This window comes from Haplochromis burtoni, unplaced genomic scaffold (assembly GCF_018398535.1).
Source record: "Haplochromis burtoni strain Fernald_Lab_line unplaced genomic scaffold, NCSU_Asbu1 Contig_18, whole genome shotgun sequence".
Taxonomy (NCBI): Eukaryota; Metazoa; Chordata; class Actinopteri; order Cichliformes; family Cichlidae; genus Haplochromis; species Haplochromis burtoni.
Genome location: NW_024582379.1, coordinates 3,611,370 through 3,636,069, shown reverse-complemented (window position 1 = coordinate 3,636,069; position 24,700 = coordinate 3,611,370). Strand labels below are relative to the sequence as shown.

Here is a 24,700-nt window from a genome sequence, read left to right as displayed (position 1 = left end):
TGTATAACATTGTGAAAGCGTAGGCTTATGCTCGTTGTACTGGTGATGGTGGGTGGAAAAAATGATTATTTGGTTCTGTGGCCCTGTTTATTGTGCATATATATCACGATCCCATTTAGGTGACAGCATAATACAAACTAAAAGAATAAAATGACACAGGTTGCCCTGGGCAGTCCGGGGATTTAAGATTAAGTAATAACACAGCAAACCCCCAAAGAGCAGGCAGTAGCTCTGGGGCAGGCTTTCTTAGTCATGTGGTTTATTTGTTACTTCAAATGCAGATTGCCCTACACTCAATGTGTTTTTTCACAAGTAAAAGGGTGCCAAAAGTGTCTCACCCTGATGTGCACCGGTACCACTGATTTATTAGGACCTGGATTATAAGCAAAGGCACAGGCTGGATTAATAACACTGATGATTAACTTGGTTTGTCTGCCCTACTCAATCTGACAGCATCAGATCTGAATTCAGGAGCCAAAACCGCATGTCAAATGTTTAGGAATGTTTAGATAACAACGTCACGTGGTGCGGGGCTGAATTATAGACTTGAATTGATAGAGCGGACACTCCCCCTCAGTGCAACCCCCTCAATGAGTGGCCGGGGTAGCGGCCGCTCTCTCCCTAAAATTGGTGCCACAAACTGTTTATCGCTGTCGTAATGTAAGTAATTTAGTTTGATGGCAGCCTTGTCAGGTTACGCTGAGACCATGTAAGGGCTCTCCCTTCTATCCAGCCCAGCTCTGTGCTCTGAATCCTCTGCAGTCTGCATCAGCAAAGTGTCTTGGCATCACTTCTCGTTCTTCCTCCGGTGTTCATTCCGGCGTCATGTGAAGGGGGTTTACGGTGGTTTCTCTCGCCCTACACCGGACCCTCTTCCGTCGATCTCATTTGTCAGTGACGAGGTCCTCGCCCTGGTGGACCATCTGGGGGTAGTGTCCCTGTCTCCGCTGCTCCCGGTTTATCCAGCACTCTGTGGCGTGCGGCGGAGCCGAGGATGAGCGAGCAAGGGAAGGGCTCGGCATCCGCCTCTGCCGCGGCCCCGGCACCTGGGTCGGATACTTACAAAGGCTGGCTTTTTAAATGGACCAACTATCTGAAAGGCTACCAGCGGCGGTGGTTTGTCCTCAGCAATGGCCTGCTGTCATATTACAGGTAAATATCGCACGCATGGCGTGTATGTTTCCACCTCCCTCCCCCTGGAAAATGTAAACGCCACTTGTGCTCACATTTCTGTGTCGGCGCATCACTACAGCTGGCTGCCTCAGCTGTTTAGCAGCAGGCTAAAGCTAGCTACCGGAGCTGTGACGGAGGAGAAAGTCAGGATTTTCTTTAAAAGACAGCTGGGCGCGGAGAGACAGTGACACAGACGGGGACATATAGGTCCTTTAAATAAGTGGGAAATCATGTCACGGCAGGCGCAGACGTTAGCCAGCACACCAAGCTAGCACGATAGCCTCCTGTCATCAGCTGTCAGGCGGCTGCAGATCCAGCTGTCCGCCCGGGGAGACCGACACGACAGGGTGCCCGGCCGCTTTTAACACACATTTAATAACCCTTCGCCCTGAATACTTCTTTTTATGTGACTTTCACCGTCTCAAATACCTTCGCCACATGACCGCCACGTTACTTTTCAGAGTGCATTCATTTATTGCATCACGGTCACGTTACTGAGCCCAGCCACTTAGTATGATCGCCGTAACGGGATACTGTGCGAGAGAAGGTCGCTATCGTTTATCCGTCTGTCCTCGCTCCTATCGCACAGCCAGGTAGCTGCGAGCTAGTGTTAGCTGTAGTAGCACCTGTGGATCAGGTGCTTTCTCCGCGGGAGTCATGTTTCCGCAGGTGTTCAAGCTCATACATGAGCTCTCTGAATGGATCGTAAAGCACGCCAGCTCCTAGGCTTATTTCAGTTAGTAACGTGGATTTATACTATAGCACTTCAATTTAAAGCCAGTCAGAATCAACAAATCTCCTTGGCAACAGCAATGAGAATTACAGACTTGCTTCAATTAAGTTAATGTTATTTTATATAAAGCCAAATCAAAAGAACAGTCGCCTCAAATCACTTTATATCATAAGCTAAAGACCCTACAATAATAGAGAGAAACGCCCCAATCATATGACCTTTTATGAGCAAACACTTGGTGACAGCGAGAAGGAAAAACCTCCTTTTGGCAGGAAGGAACATCAGGCAGAACCAGACTCTGGAACAAAGCTGTACCTGCTTTGTGTGACATAATCTTCACAGCTTTCCCCCTAAACCTCTTTGATATACTGACAAAGATGGTGGGACAGAGGCAGAAAGCCAGATATTGAGCTGCTGTTTGGTCATGCAAAATTAGTTGATTTTCACTTTCACTGCTTGGCTGTTGCATGTTTAACCTGTTTGTTTGCTATTGCTGCTGCTTTTGTCAACACTGAAACACCCTGCATTATTTGATGTACACAGACGGTTTCAGCAGTTTGTACGTCATACTGAGGCCTGTCATGTTACCAAAGCATTTATATCAGTGGGCTCTTTTGGTCATAGTGTTTTCCAGCAACAGATGTTCGCCCTGTCTCTGACCCAGTTTCCCTAATTAAAGAGTGAAGGTGCACCTAATGGCATTAACCTTCCTCTGCTCACCATGCTGCGAGTCAAAGCCTTGACTGTGAAGTTTAAATGCTTTCACAGTTTAGATGGCTCTAGCATGATGTGTTAATGCACTCTGTAATTGCTTGCAGCCATAAAATAATGCAAATCATAAGTTGATCCCTCTGGGTTAATGTCTTTTTCAAATGTCATCTTTAATTGGGAGGTTAGAGTGCTTGTTTAAAGGGTCCCCTGCGAACCGTCTGTGTACATGAAATAACGCGGCGAATGCTCATCAGTACGATTTTGCCTCCCCGGGCTGTGAAGCAAACTTCTGACTCACGATGTTTTCCTGCAGCTCCAAAACTAAAAATGCAGATTGAATAGGGAGCTTTCTCTACTCTGTGTGCTGGCAGAAACACAATCAAATCTCTTTTCAGACCATTTCATGCTACACTTTCTGAAACAGACTCTTTGTCTTTTAGTGCCAGCGGGGTTATTTGACGGAGGTGTGGTAGATGCGGCCCCACACCTGCCCGTGCTTGTGGTGAAAGGAAAGATGCCTGTTGCCTCTACCCTCTATTAATAGTCCATTATGTTGTAAGGTGACTGCTGTCCCCGGAGTAAAGGTAGCCCGTCGACATCTGAGCACAGAGGCAGCGAAGCGAACGAGCTGTCCCCTCCACTGCTGTCTTCCTGGCAGACCACACTGTGCGTGTCTGACTTCAGGCTTTGTGTTGCGCCTTCTCTGGCTGACTGTCTGCGCTTCTTTTGTGAGTGAAGTAAAGGGGAAACAGTCAGTCAAATGTGACAACGTGTTAGGTTAAAGTGTTTTCTGACTGTTTTTTGTCTTTAGGTTGAAGCATCAGAAGAAAGACGATGTCACTTTGCATCAGCGTGTTATCTGATTTAATGGAAATACAATTCACAACACATTAAACCGTGTCACACACTTTAAAGCAAAGACAACTTTCATCAAACCTCATGTAGCCTGTCCTGCATTTAATCATTTTTGCTTTGTTTAATAATTCGCAGGGTCCACCCGCCCCCTTTAAAAAGGGTACTTTGTATTTGTGATAAATCAGTACTGACAGACGTGGCAATTAAGACTAGTCAATACCCCCAAAGGTTTCCTTTCATTCAGGCCTGCTGTTGATAAAGCAGCGGGTTGGTTCTTTGAGCTGGTGCTGCGACACAACTGCTGGGTTATAAGAAACGGTTCGTGGGCTGACTGACGCACTCAGTACTTGCTCCTGGTAAATTACAATGAGTTTTATAGAGATTCAACAGGGCGGTAGTTATTGATTGGTTAAGGCTGTGACACTGCGGCTCTGTCTGGCTTTTATTTCAGCCTCAGAAATATCAGGAGATATTTCCCTTCTTTTCTCAATGAACTTCTTTAAAAAAAAAAAAAGATGCATAATTGACTATTCCTCACAGTTTTAATACTCTCACCTCTTATAGTATATCCAGCTTGGTGTGTTAGGGAAGATTACAGGGTATTAAAGCTTTGAGTGCTATTGGAGCTGCTGTATCAGTAAATCCAGCCTTGCTCTTCATACTAGACCAGGCCTTCCATGTTTCCTTCTCAGCTGCGGGAGAGTAACTAGATAGTATCAATTTAAATGCTCGGTGGGGGGGCGGCACCTCTTGTGTCCCTTTGGAAAGTCAGGTTTTGGCGTTACAGCTCACACCTCTCTGCTCCTGGGAGCAGGGAGGCGGGGAGGGAGAGGGAGCGGGGAAACTGGCCAACCTTCGGCCCAGCTGGAGGGTAAAGCCTGGCCTGAATCCTGTTTACTATTCCGACACATCAGCAGAGTGGCTGGAACAAGAGATGTTGCTGCGCTGATCTAATCTTGTTAATGGGCTCGTTTTCTGGTATTTGCACCAGGCTAAAGAGTGTACATCTCTTAGTGTGTGTGTTTGTTTGTGTGTTTATGTCAAGCTGAGGGCAGCACAGCGATGTTGAAGAGATCAGGGGCTTTGGCCACATTTTCATTATCTCATTGTTTTGGTTTTTCAGCAGGTCATGTCACACCATCCGTGCTGCAGTGTCATTGCTTTTGGTTTCCTTATCTTTCTTTTCTTTCATTAGCATGACATAGTCGCCGGCTTCCTCCCTGTCTTGTGATGGGCCCGCAGCCAGAATAACAAACTTGTGTACTGTGCGTTCTCATGCTCAGGGTACTCCCTTGCCTTCTTCTGTGTGCCTCTTCATGCTTACGGCCGTCTGTTCTGTGTTCTTCACTGGTTGTTGTTTTGTCATTACATGCTCCAGATCGGTGGATTTGTGTTTTATGAGGATTTGTGCGCAGGGGACCGACAGGTAAAGCACTGCATTTCTCTCCTGGCTGAGCGCAACATGCAGGACCCCTCGCTTACCCGCAGCAGCAGCCCACATTCACCTTCCCCCTATCCCCTCTGCTAGTGCCTTAATGCCTCTGTGGTTCTTTTCGCTCTTTCCCAGCTTCTTTTTTAGTTTCCTTGACTGTATGATTTCATGGCCTTTGCATGGCCTCACCTCCCCATAGGGCAGAAGCGATCAGTGTGGCTTCTCATCTTACTCATCAGCAGCACATTCCCTTTGTTGACCCACTTAAATCCGGCACTCTGCAGCTGAGCTCGGCTGAAATCTGGGCTGTTCAGGATCGCCGGCTGCCCCTCCGCGCTGCTTCGCATGGCCACAGTGCGGCGTTGTCTGCGCAACTGATGTGCACCGAGTGCCAGAGGAAGGGTACACTGAACCGCTTGTTCTGGACTGGCATTATAACAAGACTTGACTTCAGCCTGGAGAAGCTGTATAGGGGAAGCCACTGCCTGGCAGAACTTTTAAATACACTTCAAACTCTCACTCAACAAGGCGGCAACCACCTTGTTAGTGTCAGCTGAGGCCGGAACTGTTGGGGAGCTTGGTGAGAGGCAGCTGCTTGTGGCAGGGAGAGCTCACTGAGGATGGATGAAAGGATGTTAGGACCCACAGACAAATTCACATGATTGCACGGGTGCGTCAAAGGGGCCGTTTCCAAGGGTATGAGCAGGCAGACATGTGACACGGAGGGCTGAGCATCTCTTTGTTTCATTTGACACAACCTCTGCACTTCACAAGAGCGAGTGGAGCATATGATTTTGCTGATTAGTTGCTGCTCCCCGGTTGAGGCTGTTAATCAGCAAAATCAGCAGTCTGTGGTCGGGCTGAAAACCTGCTTCAAAAGGCCACGAGGGTCCATCCATGCCCTGCAGTTCAGTTCACTTAACTGTGACAAAATGTCAGGCAGACAGTTTTCAAATGCAGAATGTTAAGTGCATAGTTTTTGTAGAGTTTTTTTCTTTTCAGTTATTAAAAAAAACTAGTTGTATTTAAACGAACCTCATTGAAATGGATTTTCCTTTTAATTCAGTTCAATTTGATTTAATTTATATAGCACCAAATCACAACAACAGTCATCTGAAGACACTTTATATTGTAAGGTAAAGACCCCAGAGAAAACACCAACAATCAGATGACCCCCCTATTAGCAAACACTTGGCAACAGTGGGAAGGAAAAACTCTCTTTAACAGGAAGAAACCTCTGGCAGAACCAGACTCAGGGAGGGGCAGACATCTGCTGTGGTCAGCTGGGGGTATCTTCTGTATTTGCCTGTTACATATTTTCATTCAGCCACACTAAAGGAAAGTATCAAAACATGTAAAGGATGTATGTTTTTCAGCATAAAACTACTGAAATAACTAATGTTTGCATAGATTTCTATTAAGTACAGTTTTTTTTGTTTGTTTGTTTGTTTGTTTTTGCTTTACTTATATGCAGAGCAATTGCGTTGATGTGCCCCTCCCACCCGCAAAGGCCCATTTTGAGCTAGAAACAGCCCTGGAGTACACTTTTGTCAAAGATTTACACAATACATATAGTCATCAACTCATACAACCCACTGTTCCCTTTACCCTTTGTTCTAAATCTCTCGTCCTGCTGCTTTGGTTCTGTCTCCCTACTATCGCTCTGTCATTTTTACCTCCTCTCACACTCTGTTCTCTCTTTGTTCACACTGTTCTTCATTGTTTGCCTGTGTTCGCTCAGACAAAGGCCTTGTTATGCGCAACAGTTGGACTTACAGGCTACCCAGATACCCACAATTCAACACACTCGCAGCAGGGGCAGTCGGGTCACGCTGAGTGAATCAGGAGCTCCATTTGTATGCAGGTGTAATTTCATGTATGAGGTTGTGTTTATTGAGTGAAATAATGTGAACAGTCCTGAAAACTGACTGACACGATCACCGTGGATACCTCCCTGCTTGTTCTTAGTGGCCACATGCCTCTTCCACTCTCCTACTTGCACCCCTGCTGTAATGGATATGAACATGAATTTACAGTGTTAGGATTGAATGATGTGATTGTGAGACAGGGGAAAAATAAAACAAAACAAGTTTTCAGCTTTTTCTACTTGGCGTTCTGTTTGCAGGACGCAGGCAGAGATGGCCCACACGTGCCGAGGAACTATAAACCTTGCAACTGCACACATCGACACAGAGGACGCCTGCAATATTGTGCTGAGCAGCGGCGGCCGCACTTACCATCTGAAGGCCAGCACAGAAGTGGAGCGGCAGAGATGGGTCACGGCACTGGAGTTGGCCAAAGCTAAAGCCATCCGGATGATGAACGATCAGTCTGGTAAGGACAGATGTAGTAACCGGCTGCCTAAATAGAAAAATAGCTCTGCAACACATAAATTATGGGCAAGATGGCTGTGAGCTGGTGGTGCAAGGTGTTACTGGTCAGAATCCGATAAATAACAAGCTGGACTGAGTCAGTTTGAGCAAAAAGAAAAGTGTGCCTTTGTCTTGTTTATCTCAGGTGATTTCACTACTGGTTAAGCAGAGTTCTGCACAGTTTTTAGGCCAGTCTAGAAATTTGGATATATCTGTTTTTGTTCCTGGTCCCCGGTGTCCAGTGCTATTTGATATTCATCACAGCTGTCCTGCTTCTTTAATGTCATTCACATTCCGTTATGAGCCAGGAGAGGGCAGCGCTGTCTGCTCACTCAACAAACTGGAGTATGCTAATAAGACTGTGAGAACCGAGCTTCCATTCAACCTCCTGTCAGCAGAACACTCTCCTTTCCAAGGGGACTTATTCTTGTGTGCTTGTATTAAAGGTTTCTGGTCAAAGGCTGTGGGAAAAGTCGAGGAGAGCCGTTTTTCTTCACGTTTCACCCTGGCATCGTCCCAGAGCCTCTCTGCCTGGATGTTTTGTTTTGCAGACAGGGCCTAGAGAGACTGAGACAGGCTATATATTGCTCTGGCCTCCATTTGAAAGTCACATCACTAAATATAGACTTGGGCAGGAGGGGGATGTGAGAGCTTTTCAGCTCATCACTTCCAGTAAGCAGGACAGGAATGCTTGTATATTTGTATTTTGAAAAGGTTAGGCTATTGAACAGCTTGGCTGTGTGTGTTTGCGTGCGCGTGCATTTTTGGTGACCAGTTCCATTATGCTGATGTCCAGCTAAAGCTTTTGTGCCACTGCAGTTTGATGTCCTTTATTTTCTTCACAGAACATGACCTTCTTTGTGTATTTAACCAGTTTTGCTCAGCTTGGTTTCCCTGGTGTCTCATTGGTAGTTCATAATCCAGAGCGGGTGACATAGACACAAAGCAGTTTTCATTTAATGGGGATTTTTGAAAAAATACTATGCAGGAAAGGTTTGTAAGACACAATGTGATTTTTATTTTTTTATATATGAAGTTGAGACAAGCTTCGATAGGTGTGACACATTTACAATTGCAGTGTAAAGGCTGTTTTAAAGAGATATTTGTAAAACACTAGCAACGTTTTTATTTATAGAGGAATATGAAAGGTATTATAAAAACATCCATGTAACCCTGAAGCATTTTACTACATATTTTACTCTAATGTAATTATACAAATAGTAGATTTTCTCATTTAAAATGGAGGCAATCAAAATGACAGTGATGGCACATGGACTGGTTCTCACAAGATCAAGATCCTGAATCCCAAACTGCCCCCATGCATCCATCAGTGTGTGAGCGATGAAGCACTCGCTGTATGATTATGTGCATAAATGCCATGAGTGGCTTACAGTGTTGTAAAATGTTTTGAGTAGTCTAAGACTAAGAAAGTGCCATATATTGCCAGTCCATTTATATGCACACGCACAAAATCAAAGAGGCACACACTGCGACTTTTTAATCCATAGTGTGTCCCAAACTCCTAAAATGCTGCATCCTACAGCTCCCATAGTGCAACACAGCATTCTTTTTGTGCCTCTTCAGCAAAGTCCTTTTAAATTCAAGCAGCCAAACAGCTCTGGTCATTTATTTGGCCAGTTATTTTTGAATTAACTTTAATTTCAACGCACATTAGGACACAAAAACTGCATATAGTCCACTTAAAAAGTTTGCTGACTTTGCCCCAAAGAAGTTTTTAAAGACGTTTGTTTCCTACTGTAGAAACGTTTTAACCACCACCACTTTAACAACACGTCTTGTTTTCACAGGCAGGCTTTAAAAGTCTCAGGTCCAAGCTGACATCACCGCAAAGATCCCGTTAGCGGTTATATTTTAAGTCAAGGCCCATAGAAGGTGTTTAAATAGGCTGTGTAATAATTCAGAATGTATGCTCGTTTTAAACAGGAAGTCACAGAAAAAAGCACCTGTGTGCGCTGCAGTAGTCACTCAGGGTATGCTGTTGCTTTCATAGCACATGATAGAGAGTGAAACTGTCAGTCTGAGACTTTGTTAAATGGTTCATATACAATCGTAGAGCCTGAAATCTCTATTTGCTGCATAAATGCTGTTATTACCTGCCAAACATTAGACTTTGTAACTCGATGATGCAGTGAGTTTGTTTAAATTTAAATATCTGTCAACTTCTGCTGAGTGTATTCATATCGTCTTAACTTGCTGCATGTCAGTCAGGAAAAAGTGTCAACATTATATTTGTGGTGAGTTTTGTTTCCAGCGTAATGCAGAGCATATTGTTCTTTATCCATGAGCAAACATGGATCAGTGACCAGGCGCCTGCATTTACTAACTCGCTCTTCCCTCTCTGTCTCTGCCATCGATTTCCTCGGGGGAGCCACGAGCACAACATGACTTGCGTGTCAATACAGAGCAGAACTGACAAAGTGAAATCCTTGACGTTGCCTACTGTTACTTTGCTTAGACATGCAGTGCAGTGTAATTTTTAGGCCCTTATTCTTTAGGTCTTCTGTATAATTTACTGGATTTCAAGTCTCTCGCTGTCAGCAGGCAATAAGATTGATCTTGTGTAGACCTGACCTGATCTTTCAGTCAGTTGCCTTAATGAATGCTGGTGTCACTTCTGCTGCTTTTCCATTTGGCTGACTTTTCTCGTGTGCGTATTGTCTTAATTTAGGCTGAGATTGGCTTTCTAACTGAGACTACTTGCTGAAATCTAAGGCATATGAGCTCAGCAGGTGGCAGTGTTTCCCTCACTTCACTGTGACCTCTCTCCTGGGTTGCTCTGCCTTGTCTTCACGGCTTGTGAAAGTGGGATCACAGCCTGACACTGCCGAGCCTGTAAATTTAGCACCAGCTATTTTTTTTTTTTCTTGATAAATTTTAGTGGATAGTAAAATGGTTTACTGGAAGTTTAATAAGAAGAAGAAGAGGAATTCACTCTTGTAGTAGTCATCTACTCGGGTGTTTCTCTGAGTGAACTCAGACAGATGCAGATCAGGTTGGCATCGGTATCAGACACCAATCCATCAGGCGTGCAAGAAGATGTGAGTCTGTAGTTTTCAAAAAGCAGTGCATTGATCTGCACTGGGTGTCTAATCTATAAGCAGTAAAACTTACTGACTCTGGTGACACATAAACTGGAAGTGGATCAGTTATTTTTCTTTCTGTCCCCTGTTGCATTATCTTTAGTTGCAAAGAGAGAGCTCTGTCCAAGGTCCTGAAGCCTTCAGCATATTTTCAAAGGTGAAGAGAGCACTGATCAAGTATTGCCTTTTAAACATGCTTCTCTCAGTTATTTATTTTCATCAAGATCACCTCTCCCTGCTCCCCACCTCTTGGTGTGAACTGACTACATTGTTTTTTTTTGTTTTTTAACCCTCTTATATTCTCACCATCCCTCGCGCTGTCTGATTTTCCCGCCCCACCCCCTCTCCCTCTCTCTCCCTCTCTCCGTCTTTCCCGGCTCTCTCACTGAGCCGGTTGTGCTGCTTTGCATCCAGTCCAGGGTTTAGGTCGGAATGGAATAACCATCATCGTCTTTCTTCAACTCTCCCCTCTCCACCTGCTCTCTGTTGCTTAAATAATTGTGATTGTCCTGCCAAGTAGTGGGTGATGATACAAGCAGCATAAGGTCTCCCTCCTGTAAGTAAATGGCTTTTCTTCCATTTGTGTTGTCCTCAGGAATCTGTGTGTGTGCACACTCAGACTTGGATATCTGGTTAGGATGATTTAGATCTTGCTGTGTATTTATCATGTGTCAGCTATTGTATTTGTGTTTTTGTTTTTTGATCATTTGAAGTGATAACTCATCAGTGTGGAACTATTGGTGGTTTAAGTGTTATTTCTGTGCTTAGTAGGTGACATTGAAGGTGTTTAAGCAGAATGGGGAAATGATTAATATATAATATATAGAAATTGAATAGAAAGCTGTGCATCATTTGACGTTTAGGGTAAATGAACCTTTTAGGGCAGGGAAGGAGACTGATTAGAGGACAGTCATAATGTGTGCAACATCAGCCTACATGGCAGTAAATCTGGACTAGTAATGTGTCTTTGCATCAATAACTTGATGATTTTGTCTAGTATATGGTTTTTATTATTTTTTTTTTATTGGGAAAAAGTGTTTTTCTTTTTTTTCTTTTTTTCTTTTTTTAGCTCTTATGGAAAACATTCACATTTGCTGTTATCACCATAGAGCCAAAAACTACACCTTGACATATTTGGTGAACTACAAACAAGCAGTTCTTACTTGATTTAAAAAGAACAAAACAAAACACAAAAACAACAAAACAATTTCCCAATTATGCTGCAGCTGCTTCATCTGCAATGAGCTTTAGCCATGAAATGCTACTTTCTGAGCCTGTGAAGGATGTTATGAAATGACAGATGGTGTGCCTATTATCTTCATCAATTAAGTTCTCCTGTGGCTGTGCACTGAATTGCTTCCCCTTGTTTGCCTTGGATGTAGACGGGTGTGCCGGCTGAGGTTGATTTGCAAGATCAGCTCAGTCCCCAAAGACGAGGGAGATGGAGACAGAGAGATCAGAGCTACTTTCAGGCGTGTGACATAACAAACACAACTGAAGCCAGGCTTCACAGCGAGCCTAAAAGCTGTGGTTGTCCAAACAGTCAACCAGGCAGAAATGATACGAGTCTGATAGTCTTTTTCTTTTCTCCTCTGTGTTTTCTGCCATATTTAACTTCCTGTTTCCTTTTCTGTCTGTAATCATTTGTAAAGGTAAAAGTATGAAATCAAATCTTTTACTGCCTCACGGTGGATTTAACCTTTCTGCACTCTGGCTTCCTTTCCAGCATGGCCTACATAATGCCGGCCATGCTGACACATTGATTTTGGAGTTAGACGCCACCTGTCTTTTCTCCCACTGATGTGACATTCTCTTTAAGCCCCCACTTTGTGATGTTTTTGTTTGTTTTTTTTCCACTGTAAACAACCTAAACTGAACGAATCCATTGTCATGCGTTGACTTAAAAATGCATGGCATTGTCTCTTCTTCCTTCCCGTCTTCCTCTGCCACTGTATTTTGAAACAGTTTGCGGTAAACAGTCTCCTTTTTAGGATAATCATGCTGAACGAACTCTGAATCACCCTGCCTGTAGGTGACTGCTGTCTGGAAAGAACAGAGATGGCAATTTACTCTTCTCTTAGTCAGCAGTAAAGATAACTTTTACTGGGCAAACACGTTGCTTTGGGTCCTGATGCTAAATCAGCACGCTTGGTGTTTGAAATTGCTGCTGTTAAACTGAAGCAACCTAAGTCTTGTAAGTGTTAATTTGACACATCTGTATACCTTGGTTGTAACAAGTGGTTACTTGAGTTAATGTTGCCTTCCAAGCATTTTTGCCCAGAGAACTTCCGCTCACTGGTTTCTATTTTTTTTCTTATCATTCTCTGTCATGTGGGAAAGTCGCAGGAAATCAGCACTTTATGAAATCCTTAGACCAACCCATCTGGCACCAATAACCACGGCACATTCACAGTGACTTAATTGACCTTTCTTCCCAAATTTGACTCTTCTTCCCTGACATTTATTTATTTCTATATTTTAGAAGCTCTTGAATTAAGCCATCGCCATCTTTGACGTGGGTGTAGTTGTAGTTTTCATCTATTGTGAGTTAGCCACAGAGGCTTTGTTCACCTGTTTACACTCGACTGTAATGGTTTGCACTCACTGGAAGGAATCCGTTTGCAAAATTTAGTCCTGGATATAGCTGGATTTTTTGTTTACAAATGTCATTCTTTGATAAATATGTCATTTATTTTATTTATTTATTAATATTGCATTGCATTCAGTCTCTGCCAGCTCATTAGGTTTGAAGTGCCTTTTGATCCTTACATAAATGTGTTGTGTCTATTATTCTTGTCCTTATAAAAACATCTTTACTGAATAATGCACGTACGTTAATCATGACTACATGCAGTCAGTGAGCTGTGGAGCTTTGTTAAATAGGATCTACTCTTTATTGCTGGTATTATTGTCCTCGTCTTGCTTGCAGACTCAGTTGTGTGCTGCGTGTGGTTTAGCATGTACGCTGACCTTCTATATGCAGCATGAAACTTGAATTGGTCATTAAGCTTACACTGTGTCCCAGTCTCTCACACATGTTCTCTCACTCACTTTTTTCACTTTTTTTTTTTTTTTTTTTTTTTTTTTTTTTTTTGGGGGGGAGGGGTGGATTTCAGTGCCATGACACATTATTTTTACTATTAAATTGAAGCTGATATATCCAAAACTAATACCTAATCATTCCAGTTGCTAGAGTACGATTATGCGCTGTCAACCATCAGTTTAATCTAACCCAGTAATAAAAACCTTGTTCTTTGTGGCCACTTACAGATTACAGCTGAGCAGGGGGTGACATAAAGCAGAACGGTAAATAAAATTTTTTTTAAGCCTTTGATTTCTTAATTTATTGATTTGGAGTTTCATTTTCAAGCTTCAATCCTAAACCTACATGATTATCGTTTTTATGAATGTGAAGGTAAGCGATCTGAATGGAAAGACATCTCTGCATTCGACATGAACTCCCATTACAGCAAGCGCTATAATGAGTTATGTATTGCAGCAACATGTTGTAGCACCACAGGACACCATGACAACAACATAGACCTTCAGCAATTTGCAGTCACGAAACAAAAAGAGGAATTTTAGCACAAGTGTATTATTCATTGCACACACGCTGACTCAGTGTTTTGACAGCTTGCGACCTCTGATTTCTCTTCTTTCATTTTTTCTGTTCTACTGGGAAATAAAGGTATCTGTTTAAAGAGATGTCAGGTCATTCAATGTGATAATAAGTCACTCAAGCTCTGAAATCAACCATTCAAAGAATCTTTTGATTGCTGAAATGTTGCCGGTTTAGAAAGAGTCCTGACCTTAAGCTGATTAAAGTGTACACACAAGACAACCCACGGATAACGCTGAACTGAAACTTGGCTTCTAATGAGCTTTGGTTTCAAAAACCTGACCTGCCAGTAGCCCTGGTCAATAGCCGTTTGACTGAGCGCTATGCTTATTAAGATGGTTCATTATTTATTCTCCGTGTCTGTGCTGGAGGAAGATCCTGGGCAGGAGTATAAAAAATATTTACATATAGATTAAATCAAACACTTAAGTCTAAAATAAGATCCTAAAACTCCAGAGTATTTCAGACTTTACACACAGAGACTATCGCGTGTGTGTGTGTGATAGACACACTGAGATAATTACGTAGTCTCTGACAGAAGGTTAGTCCTCTTTGGATAAGATTATCTCTTCAAAATTTTGAATGCATTTCAAGACACGTGTCAAGATATTCTTGAAATAAACCGTGCCTAAAAGTTTAAAGGCACACCATAGATGTACTTGCAGTGTCAACACTAGCATCTGCCATGCAGAGATCATACCTGGAGTTTATTGTAAGTGGGGCTGGATGATTCATTGCCCCAGCGTACCGAGAATCTGCTTTAATTTCACTCTTCTGCGTGGGCCATTCATAGCGTCTGTTTGCAACCGTTAAATCGTTAAAGTGACGTTTGGCCGTCTTACTATAAGGCAGTGCAGGCTGAGACAGGAAGCAATTAGTCTTAACTCTTACATTTGTGGTTAATTAAAGATCTTCCACCTCCTTCGGATGAGTGCGTTATCATCGCTACAGGAGCCTCGGTGCATTAAGAGGCCTGCTTTTGGCTTATATTTCACTAAAGTCAAATTTTGTATTTCCGGTTCTTAAATGTAAGTGGTCTTGTTTCCCCGGTGATGGCGAGGAGGTACAGTGTATCGCACAATGTGGTCCTTTATGTGGCTCAATAACATTTATGTGGCTTCTAGTGCTTCAAATAATCTCATATTCAGCATGAGACTTTTAAAATGCCATCTTACATTTTTCCCACGTTGAAACGACTCTCGCTCTTGAAATGTTTTACTGGTTTTAATGAGCTCTGCGCGTCCAGGCCGTGGAGGCTGTGTGTGTGTGTTTGGGTTACTGCTTCCTAATGCAGCAATTAGACTAATGAGACTGTTACTTATGCTCTTTAAACACCATCGTTCGCTTTAGTTTGTCTCTCAGATGCTTTGCCCTTCATCTGTGTGTCCTCCAGGAGAAAATAAACTTTCTCAAAAGAAGATCATTTGATATTTGCACCGAATTTCTGAATGTAAAAAATCTGTTAATAATTGTAATATTTAGCAGCTATTAGTTCGATTCAGGTGCCTATATTAAAATATGTATTTATTATCGTGGATAAATTGGATCTTAGATTGATTTATATCAAGGGTGATGTCAGAAAGCTTAATACTAAGGAAAAAATGCGTTTATGAAGCTGATGCATATCACTCCAAGCCAGCAGAGGGTTGTGCTCTTTTTGCATGGCTAAACTGAACTGCAGTGAAGTAAAGAAATGATGAAGGTCAAGTGTGAAATTAATTGTAGTTTCATGCTTCATTCCCCCCCTGAACATGCCCCAAGACACTTAGATGACATTTTTTATTTACAGTCCAACAGTCTTTCCTCGTCAGCACTTCTCTCACCTCACTTACAGCCTCTCTCTTGTTCACTGTTTGTGCTGTTACCGGATATTTCTGCAGAACATCTGCAACAAAGGTTTTACAGTAGGGACTAGTAGTGGTTTTAATCAAAGGAATAACTTAGGCCCTGAAATGGACCTATGCTATTCTATAGAAACAATGCACATTTTTCTAATACTAGCCTGGAAAAGTAAACTCTTTGTGAGTCATTAATAACAGTTTGGGCTGTAAAAGATTTTGAACTTGTGGACTGGAGTTTCAGCTGATCGAAAAATTGCATAAAATATGATATAAATACTTTATTTGGGAGTGGTTTTATGCAAATGATCTTTGAAACAATTACACTATAATTAATGAATGTATCCTGTATGTATCGAAATGATAAATTTGGACCCAAGTGCATGGCTTTAATGGGATTATTGATGCAACATCTGAAGTTTCACTGAGGGCTCGCCACAACACAGGGCTCTGAATATTTGATTGGGACAGCTTTTTTTTGTGTTTCCTGACCCAACCCTCTCAGAGTTTTATTGGGATCATTTGCCTGTTAGATAAATATGTTAACCACTACAGTCTGGAGCCGTTGTTAATAGAATGGCTTGATAATTAAACTGGAATTAAATTAAAAAGACAAGCAGTACTGAGAACAAGTAGGCATGCAAAAAGAGCACTGGGTACGTGTATGTCACTGGTAAAGAGGCTCTTAATCCTGAGTTTTCCTTATTGAATCTTTACCTGTATAGTTTGGTGTTAAAAATGTCTGTTGTTTTGGAAGTCAGATGGTGTTGGGGTGTAATTTCCCTTTTGTTCTAAATGACTATTATTATTGCTAAATTATATTATAAAGATATCTGAATAAAGAAACGTTTGAAATCTGTTTGATTCTATTGTCCAGTGAGCCGCAATCTAGGATCAACAATGTCATGATGTAATTATGGTAAAAGTAAATTGATGAATGCAGAAGCAGGATGTCGAAACTGCTTCATGTAGGTGACTTTGATGTACAGCACACTGTGACGCTCACACTGGCAGTAATATTGCAACCTTCACCTTATTTTGAAAAGTCATGGACTGAGGACAGTTCTAGTAGCCGAAATCATCCTACAGCATGAATTCCTCTGTGTTGTATAGTGACACTGATAGGAGGTTAGATTTTAGAGTGACTTCCTAGTCAGCTGCAAGATGAGCACTTTAATGATTCTGATAAAGGATTATGACATTAACACTGGAGGGATACATCAATCAGTAGAAGTGGAAATGGACATTTTATTGGGGTTGTTGCTTTTGACCTTTATGCCCTTGAGTGGCTTCCACAACTATGACACGTCCTTGTGTCTGATCATATGCTTTTTATTTACAAACCCAACACTGTGTTTTGCAATCTCTGCCATTACAATTTGTGAATAATTGTTGCCTTCTGTCATCAAGCTGCCAAAGCATCAGGCAAGCAGTAACAGAGAGGAAACGGTGTATATTGGGCTCAGTTGTGTAGATGACTGCTGGCTGCCGAGTCCTATCTCCTCTCTGCTTCACTCACTCCCTCTCTCCCTCCCTCCATCTTCAGTCTGCACTGCACAGAGAGAAGCATGTGGAGGGGAATTGTAAATGTGCCGAGCTATGGGAAAGTGTGTATGCAGAGTGCACGAGTGTTTCTGAGAGACAGGGACAAGGTATAAGAAAGAGGAATTACAAGCGGGGTGCCCGCTTCGCTCCTGGCATTATTGTAATTGTGTGCTGCATGTGCGTGAGTATGCATGTAACTGTGTGTACGCTGCAATGCTGAACAGGAAAAGTTGCTGCTTCAGCCCACCCTTCTCTGGGATTATGTAGCATCTGAGGGCAACACTGCGTCTCGGGAAGCGTGGCGTGGGATCGGGCCCACAGAGTGGGATGAAGGGCCGGCGCTGCTGGGAGCCGGGGACCATCCGCTCCCTCTGCAACTCAGGCTGCCTGAGTTCACTCAACCAGGGTCAGTACAGTTTTGGCTAAAACTACAGCACGGCAACATAGAGCCGTCACACTCCTCCTCGCGGTCCAACAGCGAAAGCTTCCTCATTCCGCCATCTGCTCGTCATCTTACGTTTGAAAGATAGCTGTCATTCCTCCATCCATCTCTCCCTCTCTCTGTGTCTCCTATCTGCTGTCTCGGCTCCCTACGCTCCCGCAGCCTACTTTAACAATGCAGCACCTCATGCTGTAGAAAGAGCGGTGTGTCATCTTTCTTGCCCTCTTAGCTGCATGCAGTCCTTTCTTCTCTTACCCTTCTTTCTCCTGTGCTGCTCTTACTCACATTCATTTCCTCTCTCTTCTTTGCGCCTGCTCCACCTTACATTTGCATATGGATGAGACAGAGCATGCCAGGCCTGCGTATTGGCAGTGTGTGTCTGTGTACACATATTATGTGTGTAGAGTTCACTGCACCATCACAAACTGTAAACTGGGAGGTCCTGTGTATCCCAGGGTCCTAGAACCTGTTATTTACATATTGTAGTAGGATGGTGGATATTAAGTCTCTGTTATGTCTACAGATCAGTATAACTTTGTTTCCCCCATTTAACACTTATAGGAAATTATAGCTATAATATACTGGTAACAGATTTCTTGCAGAACAAATGCAGGTGTAAATGACTACATGGTTATCTTTGGAGCAACAATGCTAAATGTCTCAGCCATCGCATCTCCCCTCAGTATAAAATGTGTCTATCCATTTTATACTGTCTCTTCCAGGTCTCTCACTTCATCTATTGCTTTCCTGCCCACGGCAGAGTTGGACAGTGTGGAGTTGAACAGCTGTGCTCTTAAGCCCTGGGCTCCCAGTCCCCGCGCTTTGTCTGTTTGTTCACTCAAATGAGGTTGGCATAAGTAGTGTAGCTCCTGGTGTTTTATGATCTAATACAGTGCAGTCCTTTTCATACTAGACTTCCACACACTTTCTGTAATGTGAATGCAAGTGATGAAACTGCATAAAGAACAAGAGTCTGGATCAATGCATCACAAATATCTGGTCCAAAAGCAATAAATTGGATTCCTTCAAGGACAAACTAATAGTGCTAACAGTACTGAAAAGTGTTTAATGGAATAAATCAAAACCCTACATCAGAAACTAAATTAATTTTAAAATACAAATATAAAAATGCTTGTTGCATTGTACTTTAAATATATGGGTGTGTACTATTAGTGACATATCTTGCAAAGCCTCAGAAGAGACAGTGTTCACTGATATTTTGAAATTTGAAACGGGGATATTAAAGAAATGAAGGTTGATGTAATGTAATGTCTGGGATTGTCTGTTTTGATGTAATATTTAATTAAATGTAGTTACTAATATACACCCACCTTTTTTTTTGTGTTTTTTTTTCCCTTTTTTTTTGTGAAATTACCTCTGAGATGACAAAGTGTTGGACACTAAAAACAATGTACTGTACTTCAGTAAACTTATTTGACCCATGTTGACAGAAAGAGAAACCATAAAGCTGAAACTGTCCTGAAATCTGAGCATCACAGAGACTCTGATATTTATTCATTTGTATTGCAAAGACATGTTCATCCCTCCTTTTTTTTTTTTCTAGATGCACTTCTTAATTATGCCAGTGAGCTTACCAGCACATGCACTCATGACTCTTTATTAGGTACATGTTGCTGGTACCAGGTTGGATTCCTTTTTGCCTTCAGAACTGTTTTAATTCTTCAGGGTACAGATTCAATACAGTGCTGGAAACATTCCTCTGAGATTTTGATCCATATTAACATGATCGCATTGCACAGTTGCTGCAGATTTGTTGGCTGACCATCCATGATGTGAACCTGCTGTTCCACTACATCCCAAAGGTGCTCTTTTGGATTGGTATCCAGTGACTATGGAGACCCTTTGAGCCCAATGGACTCCTCTTTATGTTGAAGAACCCAGTTTGAGATTATTCGTGACACTGTGCTTGAAGCGGCCATTAGAAGATAGGATAGGTACACTGTGGTCAAGTGATGGACATGGTCAACAAGAATACTCGGACAGTGGGGTTTAAATGATGCTCAGTCAGTACGAAGATGCCCAAAGGGTGCCAAAAAATATCCTCCAAACAATTACACCAGCAACAGCAGCCTGAACTCTTGATGCAAGGCAGGGTGGATCCTTGCTTTTAGGTTGTTTTTGTTATATTCTGACCTAACCATCTAAAAGTTGTAGCAGAAATTCAAACTCAGCAGACCGCAATATTTTCCCAATCTTCTTTGTACAATTTTAGCGTCCCTATGCAAATGGTAGCCTCAGTTTCCTGTTCTTAGCTCACGAACAGGTGTGGTCATCTGCTGCTATAGCCCATCTGCTTCAAGGTTCTATCTGTTGTGCATTCAGAGATGCTTTTCTGCACACATGTGTTGTAACTTGTGATTATTTTAGTTACTGTTGTCTTTCTATAAGTTGGAATCAGTCCAGTCATACTTGTCTGACCTCTGACATCAACAAGGCATTTTAATCCAGAGAGCTGCTGTTCAGTGGATGTTTTCTCTTTTTCGGACCATTCACCTATAAACTATAGAGGTGGTTGTCTTGATGCATGCTTAATCATCCAGGTAAGGAAATCCCAAAAAGTCGATTCTGTTCATCGGGACATGGTGTTTTCAGTGGGAGAAATGTTGGATGTTTCATTACACATCCAAGTGACTTCTTCATTCTCAGCTGACTGCAGGTTTCCCCAACCTTATAAACAGTACATTTACATAAAGACTGAAACTAGCACCATTGAATGAACAATGGGCTGTGAGGCGAGTTTCTTGATCATTAATATACAAATTGTCATGGTCATTGATCAATGACCATGAGTACCATTCACAGAGATTTGGGGAATGGCTGCAATCACAGCATTGTAAGATGGTGAAAGATGTACCCTTAGGCCCCCTCCTCGATTCAGAGATGGTCTTTCCCTTTTCACATAAATGGCCTCTTTGACTCCCTCCTCAAACCAGCCTTCCTCCCTGTTCAGGATGTGTACATCCTTATCATTGAAAGAGTGTCAACTGGCCTGTAGGTGTAAATAGACTGCAGGGTCCTGGCCTGACGAGTTAGCTCTTCTGTGTTGTGCCTCCTGGCACTTAACAGTGTACGCAATATAATACTCTGTTTGTGTTGGGGGACCAGATCTTTGAGGTGGACAAATTTTTGGCGCAGCGTGTTTTGGTGTTTAAAAGCCACAGATATGCAGTGTTTGGAGAAAATGCATCGCAACTGTTCCGATATTCCTGACACATAAGGGATCACTAAGGGTTTTCGCTTAGGCAATAGTTGTTCTTCTTCTTTCCTGGAACAGCTGGAGCTTTCTTTAGATGTTTTCCAAGCTTTGAAAAATGTCCAGCTGGGATAACCACATTTACTCAGGGCCTTCTTGATATGATGTTCTTCTGCTTCCCTGGTCGCTGTATCTGTGTTCGGTCTGTATTGTAGTGTCCTGATGACACCCAGTTTGTGCTGCAGTAGACGATGAGAGTCAAACCTTAAACCTACGCGTGTGGATCAGTATTTACGGTACACTTCGACTTTTAAATGTGCGCCACTACTGATGGAAATCTCACACCTAAGAAGCTTGTCATTTTTCATATCATCCCTGGTGAATTCGATGTGTTGGTCCATCGAGTTACTGTCTAGAGGTGGTTCTGAGGGAAAATCCCAGCAGATCAACAGTTTCTGAAATAGATCACTCCATCTGGCTCCAACAGCCATACCACATTTAAAGTGACATAAATCATGCTTCTTCCCTGAGGGTATCTTAACCATGCCCCAAATTCATGGAGTCAATGCCATGTGATTAGCTGATACAGTAATGAGGAATATAACAGGTGTATGCAATAAAGCAGCCAGTGAGTGTATATAAAAACACACATAGATATAAATAAACATATAAAATAAAATAATCTGAATTGTCTGTTTTTTGTTGTCAAGAAATTATAAGATTAAGAAAGTTGGCCTCCATTGGAGTCGAGCAATATAAAGACATGTTTTTAGAAGTTTTCTAAAAATTATTAAGCCATAGTTGTGGAAACCACTCAGTTCACTGTAACAGGGCATTGCTGAAACAAGCAACAAATGCGGCAGCCCGAGTAATAAGATCGTATTTTACCAATATACCACATGACCCACTGTAAACACACCACATGTGACAATCATATTTTGTTGACTGCTATGCCAGTGTCACTGTTTGTAGGACAGTTTTGGTTTTAGTTGTGAAAGGAAATGTATTCCTTATTGTAAGGATGAATTTTAATGCCAACAATGCTGAGTGTAATCTAGCGACCTCCTTATACATCTAATTTAAATGTTCACGAAGATGATTGGAAATAACAGAGAATGCCTTTTATGCCCATATCGTTTCCAAAAAAGTAACGACACTTGTGAGCCATATATTCATGAACTATTTTACCTTTTAATTGTAACATTAGTGCCTGACTGTAAGATGTCTAATGACTCAGTCAGTATTTAGGAGAGATTGTCGTCCAATAAGATTATGAAGCTTTAGAGCATGGCTGCCTCACACTGTCATCTTTGTTTCCCAGTAAGTATTTCCTCGTCATATTTTAAAAACACGAAGATGTAGTAGAAACTCCACTAATCAATGCATGATGTCATTGTGGCTACATTTTGAGTGGACCATTTCCTGTGAATCACACTTGTATCTGAAGATGCTTCACGACTAATTAGCGAGACCATTACATGAAAACTTGCTGGATTTCATGAAAATCTCAACTAGTGAGTTTGTTACTGTTATGTTTAAAGTATGTATACTAGCTGTGGGTCAAACTGAAGAGCTTTCATAGACCGCCCTCCTTCTCTTCATGTAATGGCCTGAGCAGCATTTTGCATTGTCATAAATGAAGGCCTTATGTGTGGGAACATCTATTCACGAATACATCCTTTCAGTTTTGCAAATATAGCACACATTAGCCTTCAAATAAATCACTGCAGACTGTTTGACAAACACAGGCTTTGCATTTTGCTGTTGAGTGCCTTTTTTTTTTTTTTTTAAACTGCTGCAGTACCCTGATATCCATGTCATGTGTGACTAGACCTGCGTAGTAGAGCTCAGTTTGTATTCTGAGGTTGTAGGATAATTAATGACCTCAACCTTCAGACTGTGCATGCAGTAAAGCTGGAGCTATTTAACTCTCGCAGGTCTGATGCACCAACTGGGAATTTGTCAATTGAATTTACTCAGCATACCACAATATAAACCTATAGTTTAGTAGTCAGCAGACTGATTGTTTTCTTTCTTTCTTTCTTTCTTTCTTTCTTTCTTTGTCCTAGCAGATTATGTTTGTAACTTCAAACTCGTGCACAGTTGCTGCAGTTTGGTGTTAATCGTTTCTTTTGTTTGCTGCTTTCTGAGAGGGTTCGATCGGATGCACCGCCAGGGCTGTACTGCAGAGCTCTGGGGACAGTGATGGGTTACACTGCACAGTTTCTCATTTGCTTGTGGAGTGCCATGCTACTGGTTTTAACCTGCTGTCTCCTCAGTTTATCTCCTTGTGATGTATCTCAGGGGAGGTATGGAGCCAGTTGGCAATTACTGGCCAGGATTACAGTTATCTCCCCTGGGACTCATCCTGGCTCTTTGTCTAGCTTGTTCCCTCCACTGTTTCTCATTTCTTCCTTTACTCATGCACACTCCATCAAAATACCCAACAGCAAAACTGTCATCCCTCCTTTCTCTGCTGTCTGTTCTGAAACAAACTCTTTATGATGGAAATTGAGTGGTCTCAAGTTTACACGTCTTGTGATAAGAAAGGGCGTGTTTTCAATACATATAATACAAAAATCTGGACTTTTCATTTAAAACAAATAATTTACAAACACGAACCTTATAACATGTAATTGCATTACTGCATACTGTACATAGAGACAAGTAACTGATTATGGGAAAAACATGACCACTAGCTGACATCATTCGTGTCCTCTCGTGCTCGTACAGGAGAGGATGACTGCAAATCGATACAAAGTTGTTCTGAGGGATCACCTTTGCCCCATGATGAAACATTAACCTTGAGGAAGTGGACTCTTCCAGGATGACAACGCCCTAATCCATAGGATATAAGGAGTCACTGAATATTGTGACAAGTATGAAAATGATGTGAAGCAAATGCTAATGCAGATGTTGAACACCCATGTGAGCTTTTAGGCAACAACCTCTACCACCTTCATCAAAATTCCAAATGAGGGAATATCTTTTTGTAGAAAGGATGCACTGCCAGGGACTTTAATTCATTTTTCAGTTGGCCCAGTTAGTTGGTTCACCTTTAAACCCTGAGAAGGTCTTAAAAAAAATATAAGTGCTTTTTATCATTTGAAAGCACTATCAACTTACCCCACAAAAAACACTCAATCTAAAAAAAACAAACAGAAAATCACTATATGTTTGTTACTATGGGTTTTTTTTTCTTCATTTAAGTCACCATCTCTAAAAGAGGCATACTTTCAGTGCTTTTCCCTATGTTCCTAAAGAAGGAGTGTTCATGTTTCTAAAAGAGACGCGCATCCCAATTTGCTAATGTTTTCTGCAAAGTGACAGGTTTAGCTACATAAATGAAATTTATGTCAAGTCAAAACAGAAATGCAAAATAAAGTAATAATAATAAAATAAAAATAAAAGTATTTTCCCTCTATGTGGATATCTGAAACATCAGGAAACATAAAGGGCATTTATGTTGAAATAAGAGACGGTGTCAGGGCCCGACAATAACCCGTTGTCCAAATGTATTGTCTCACACAACTGATTAGATATCAGGAAATTACCCTCTTTCAGCAAATATGGCTATTTTGACTGGACCTTCATTAGATCAGTATGAATAATAGAAAAAGAGTCCTGAAATATAACTTGACATTTAAAGCACACAACAAATTCTT

The 24,700-nt window shown here is 41.9% G+C and overlaps 1 protein-coding gene across 2 annotated transcripts in view; it reads left to right on the top strand.

Annotated features, from left to right (window-relative positions):
• Positions 1-613: 613 nt before the first annotated feature.
• Positions 614-24,700, top strand: part of osbp2b (oxysterol binding protein 2b) — a 56,492-nt gene continuing 32,405 nt past the window's right edge. Inside the window, exons 1-2 of one of the 2 annotated variants that reach the window (XM_042218412.1) lie at positions 614-1,152; positions 7,030-7,238. In XM_042218412.1, coding sequence (XP_042074346.1) covers positions 995-1,152; positions 7,030-7,238 — 367 coding nt within the window. In that variant the 5' untranslated portion in view covers positions 614-994. The remainder of the gene's footprint in view (positions 1,153-7,029; positions 7,239-24,700) is intronic. The other variant, XM_005916325.3, reaches the window with a different exon arrangement.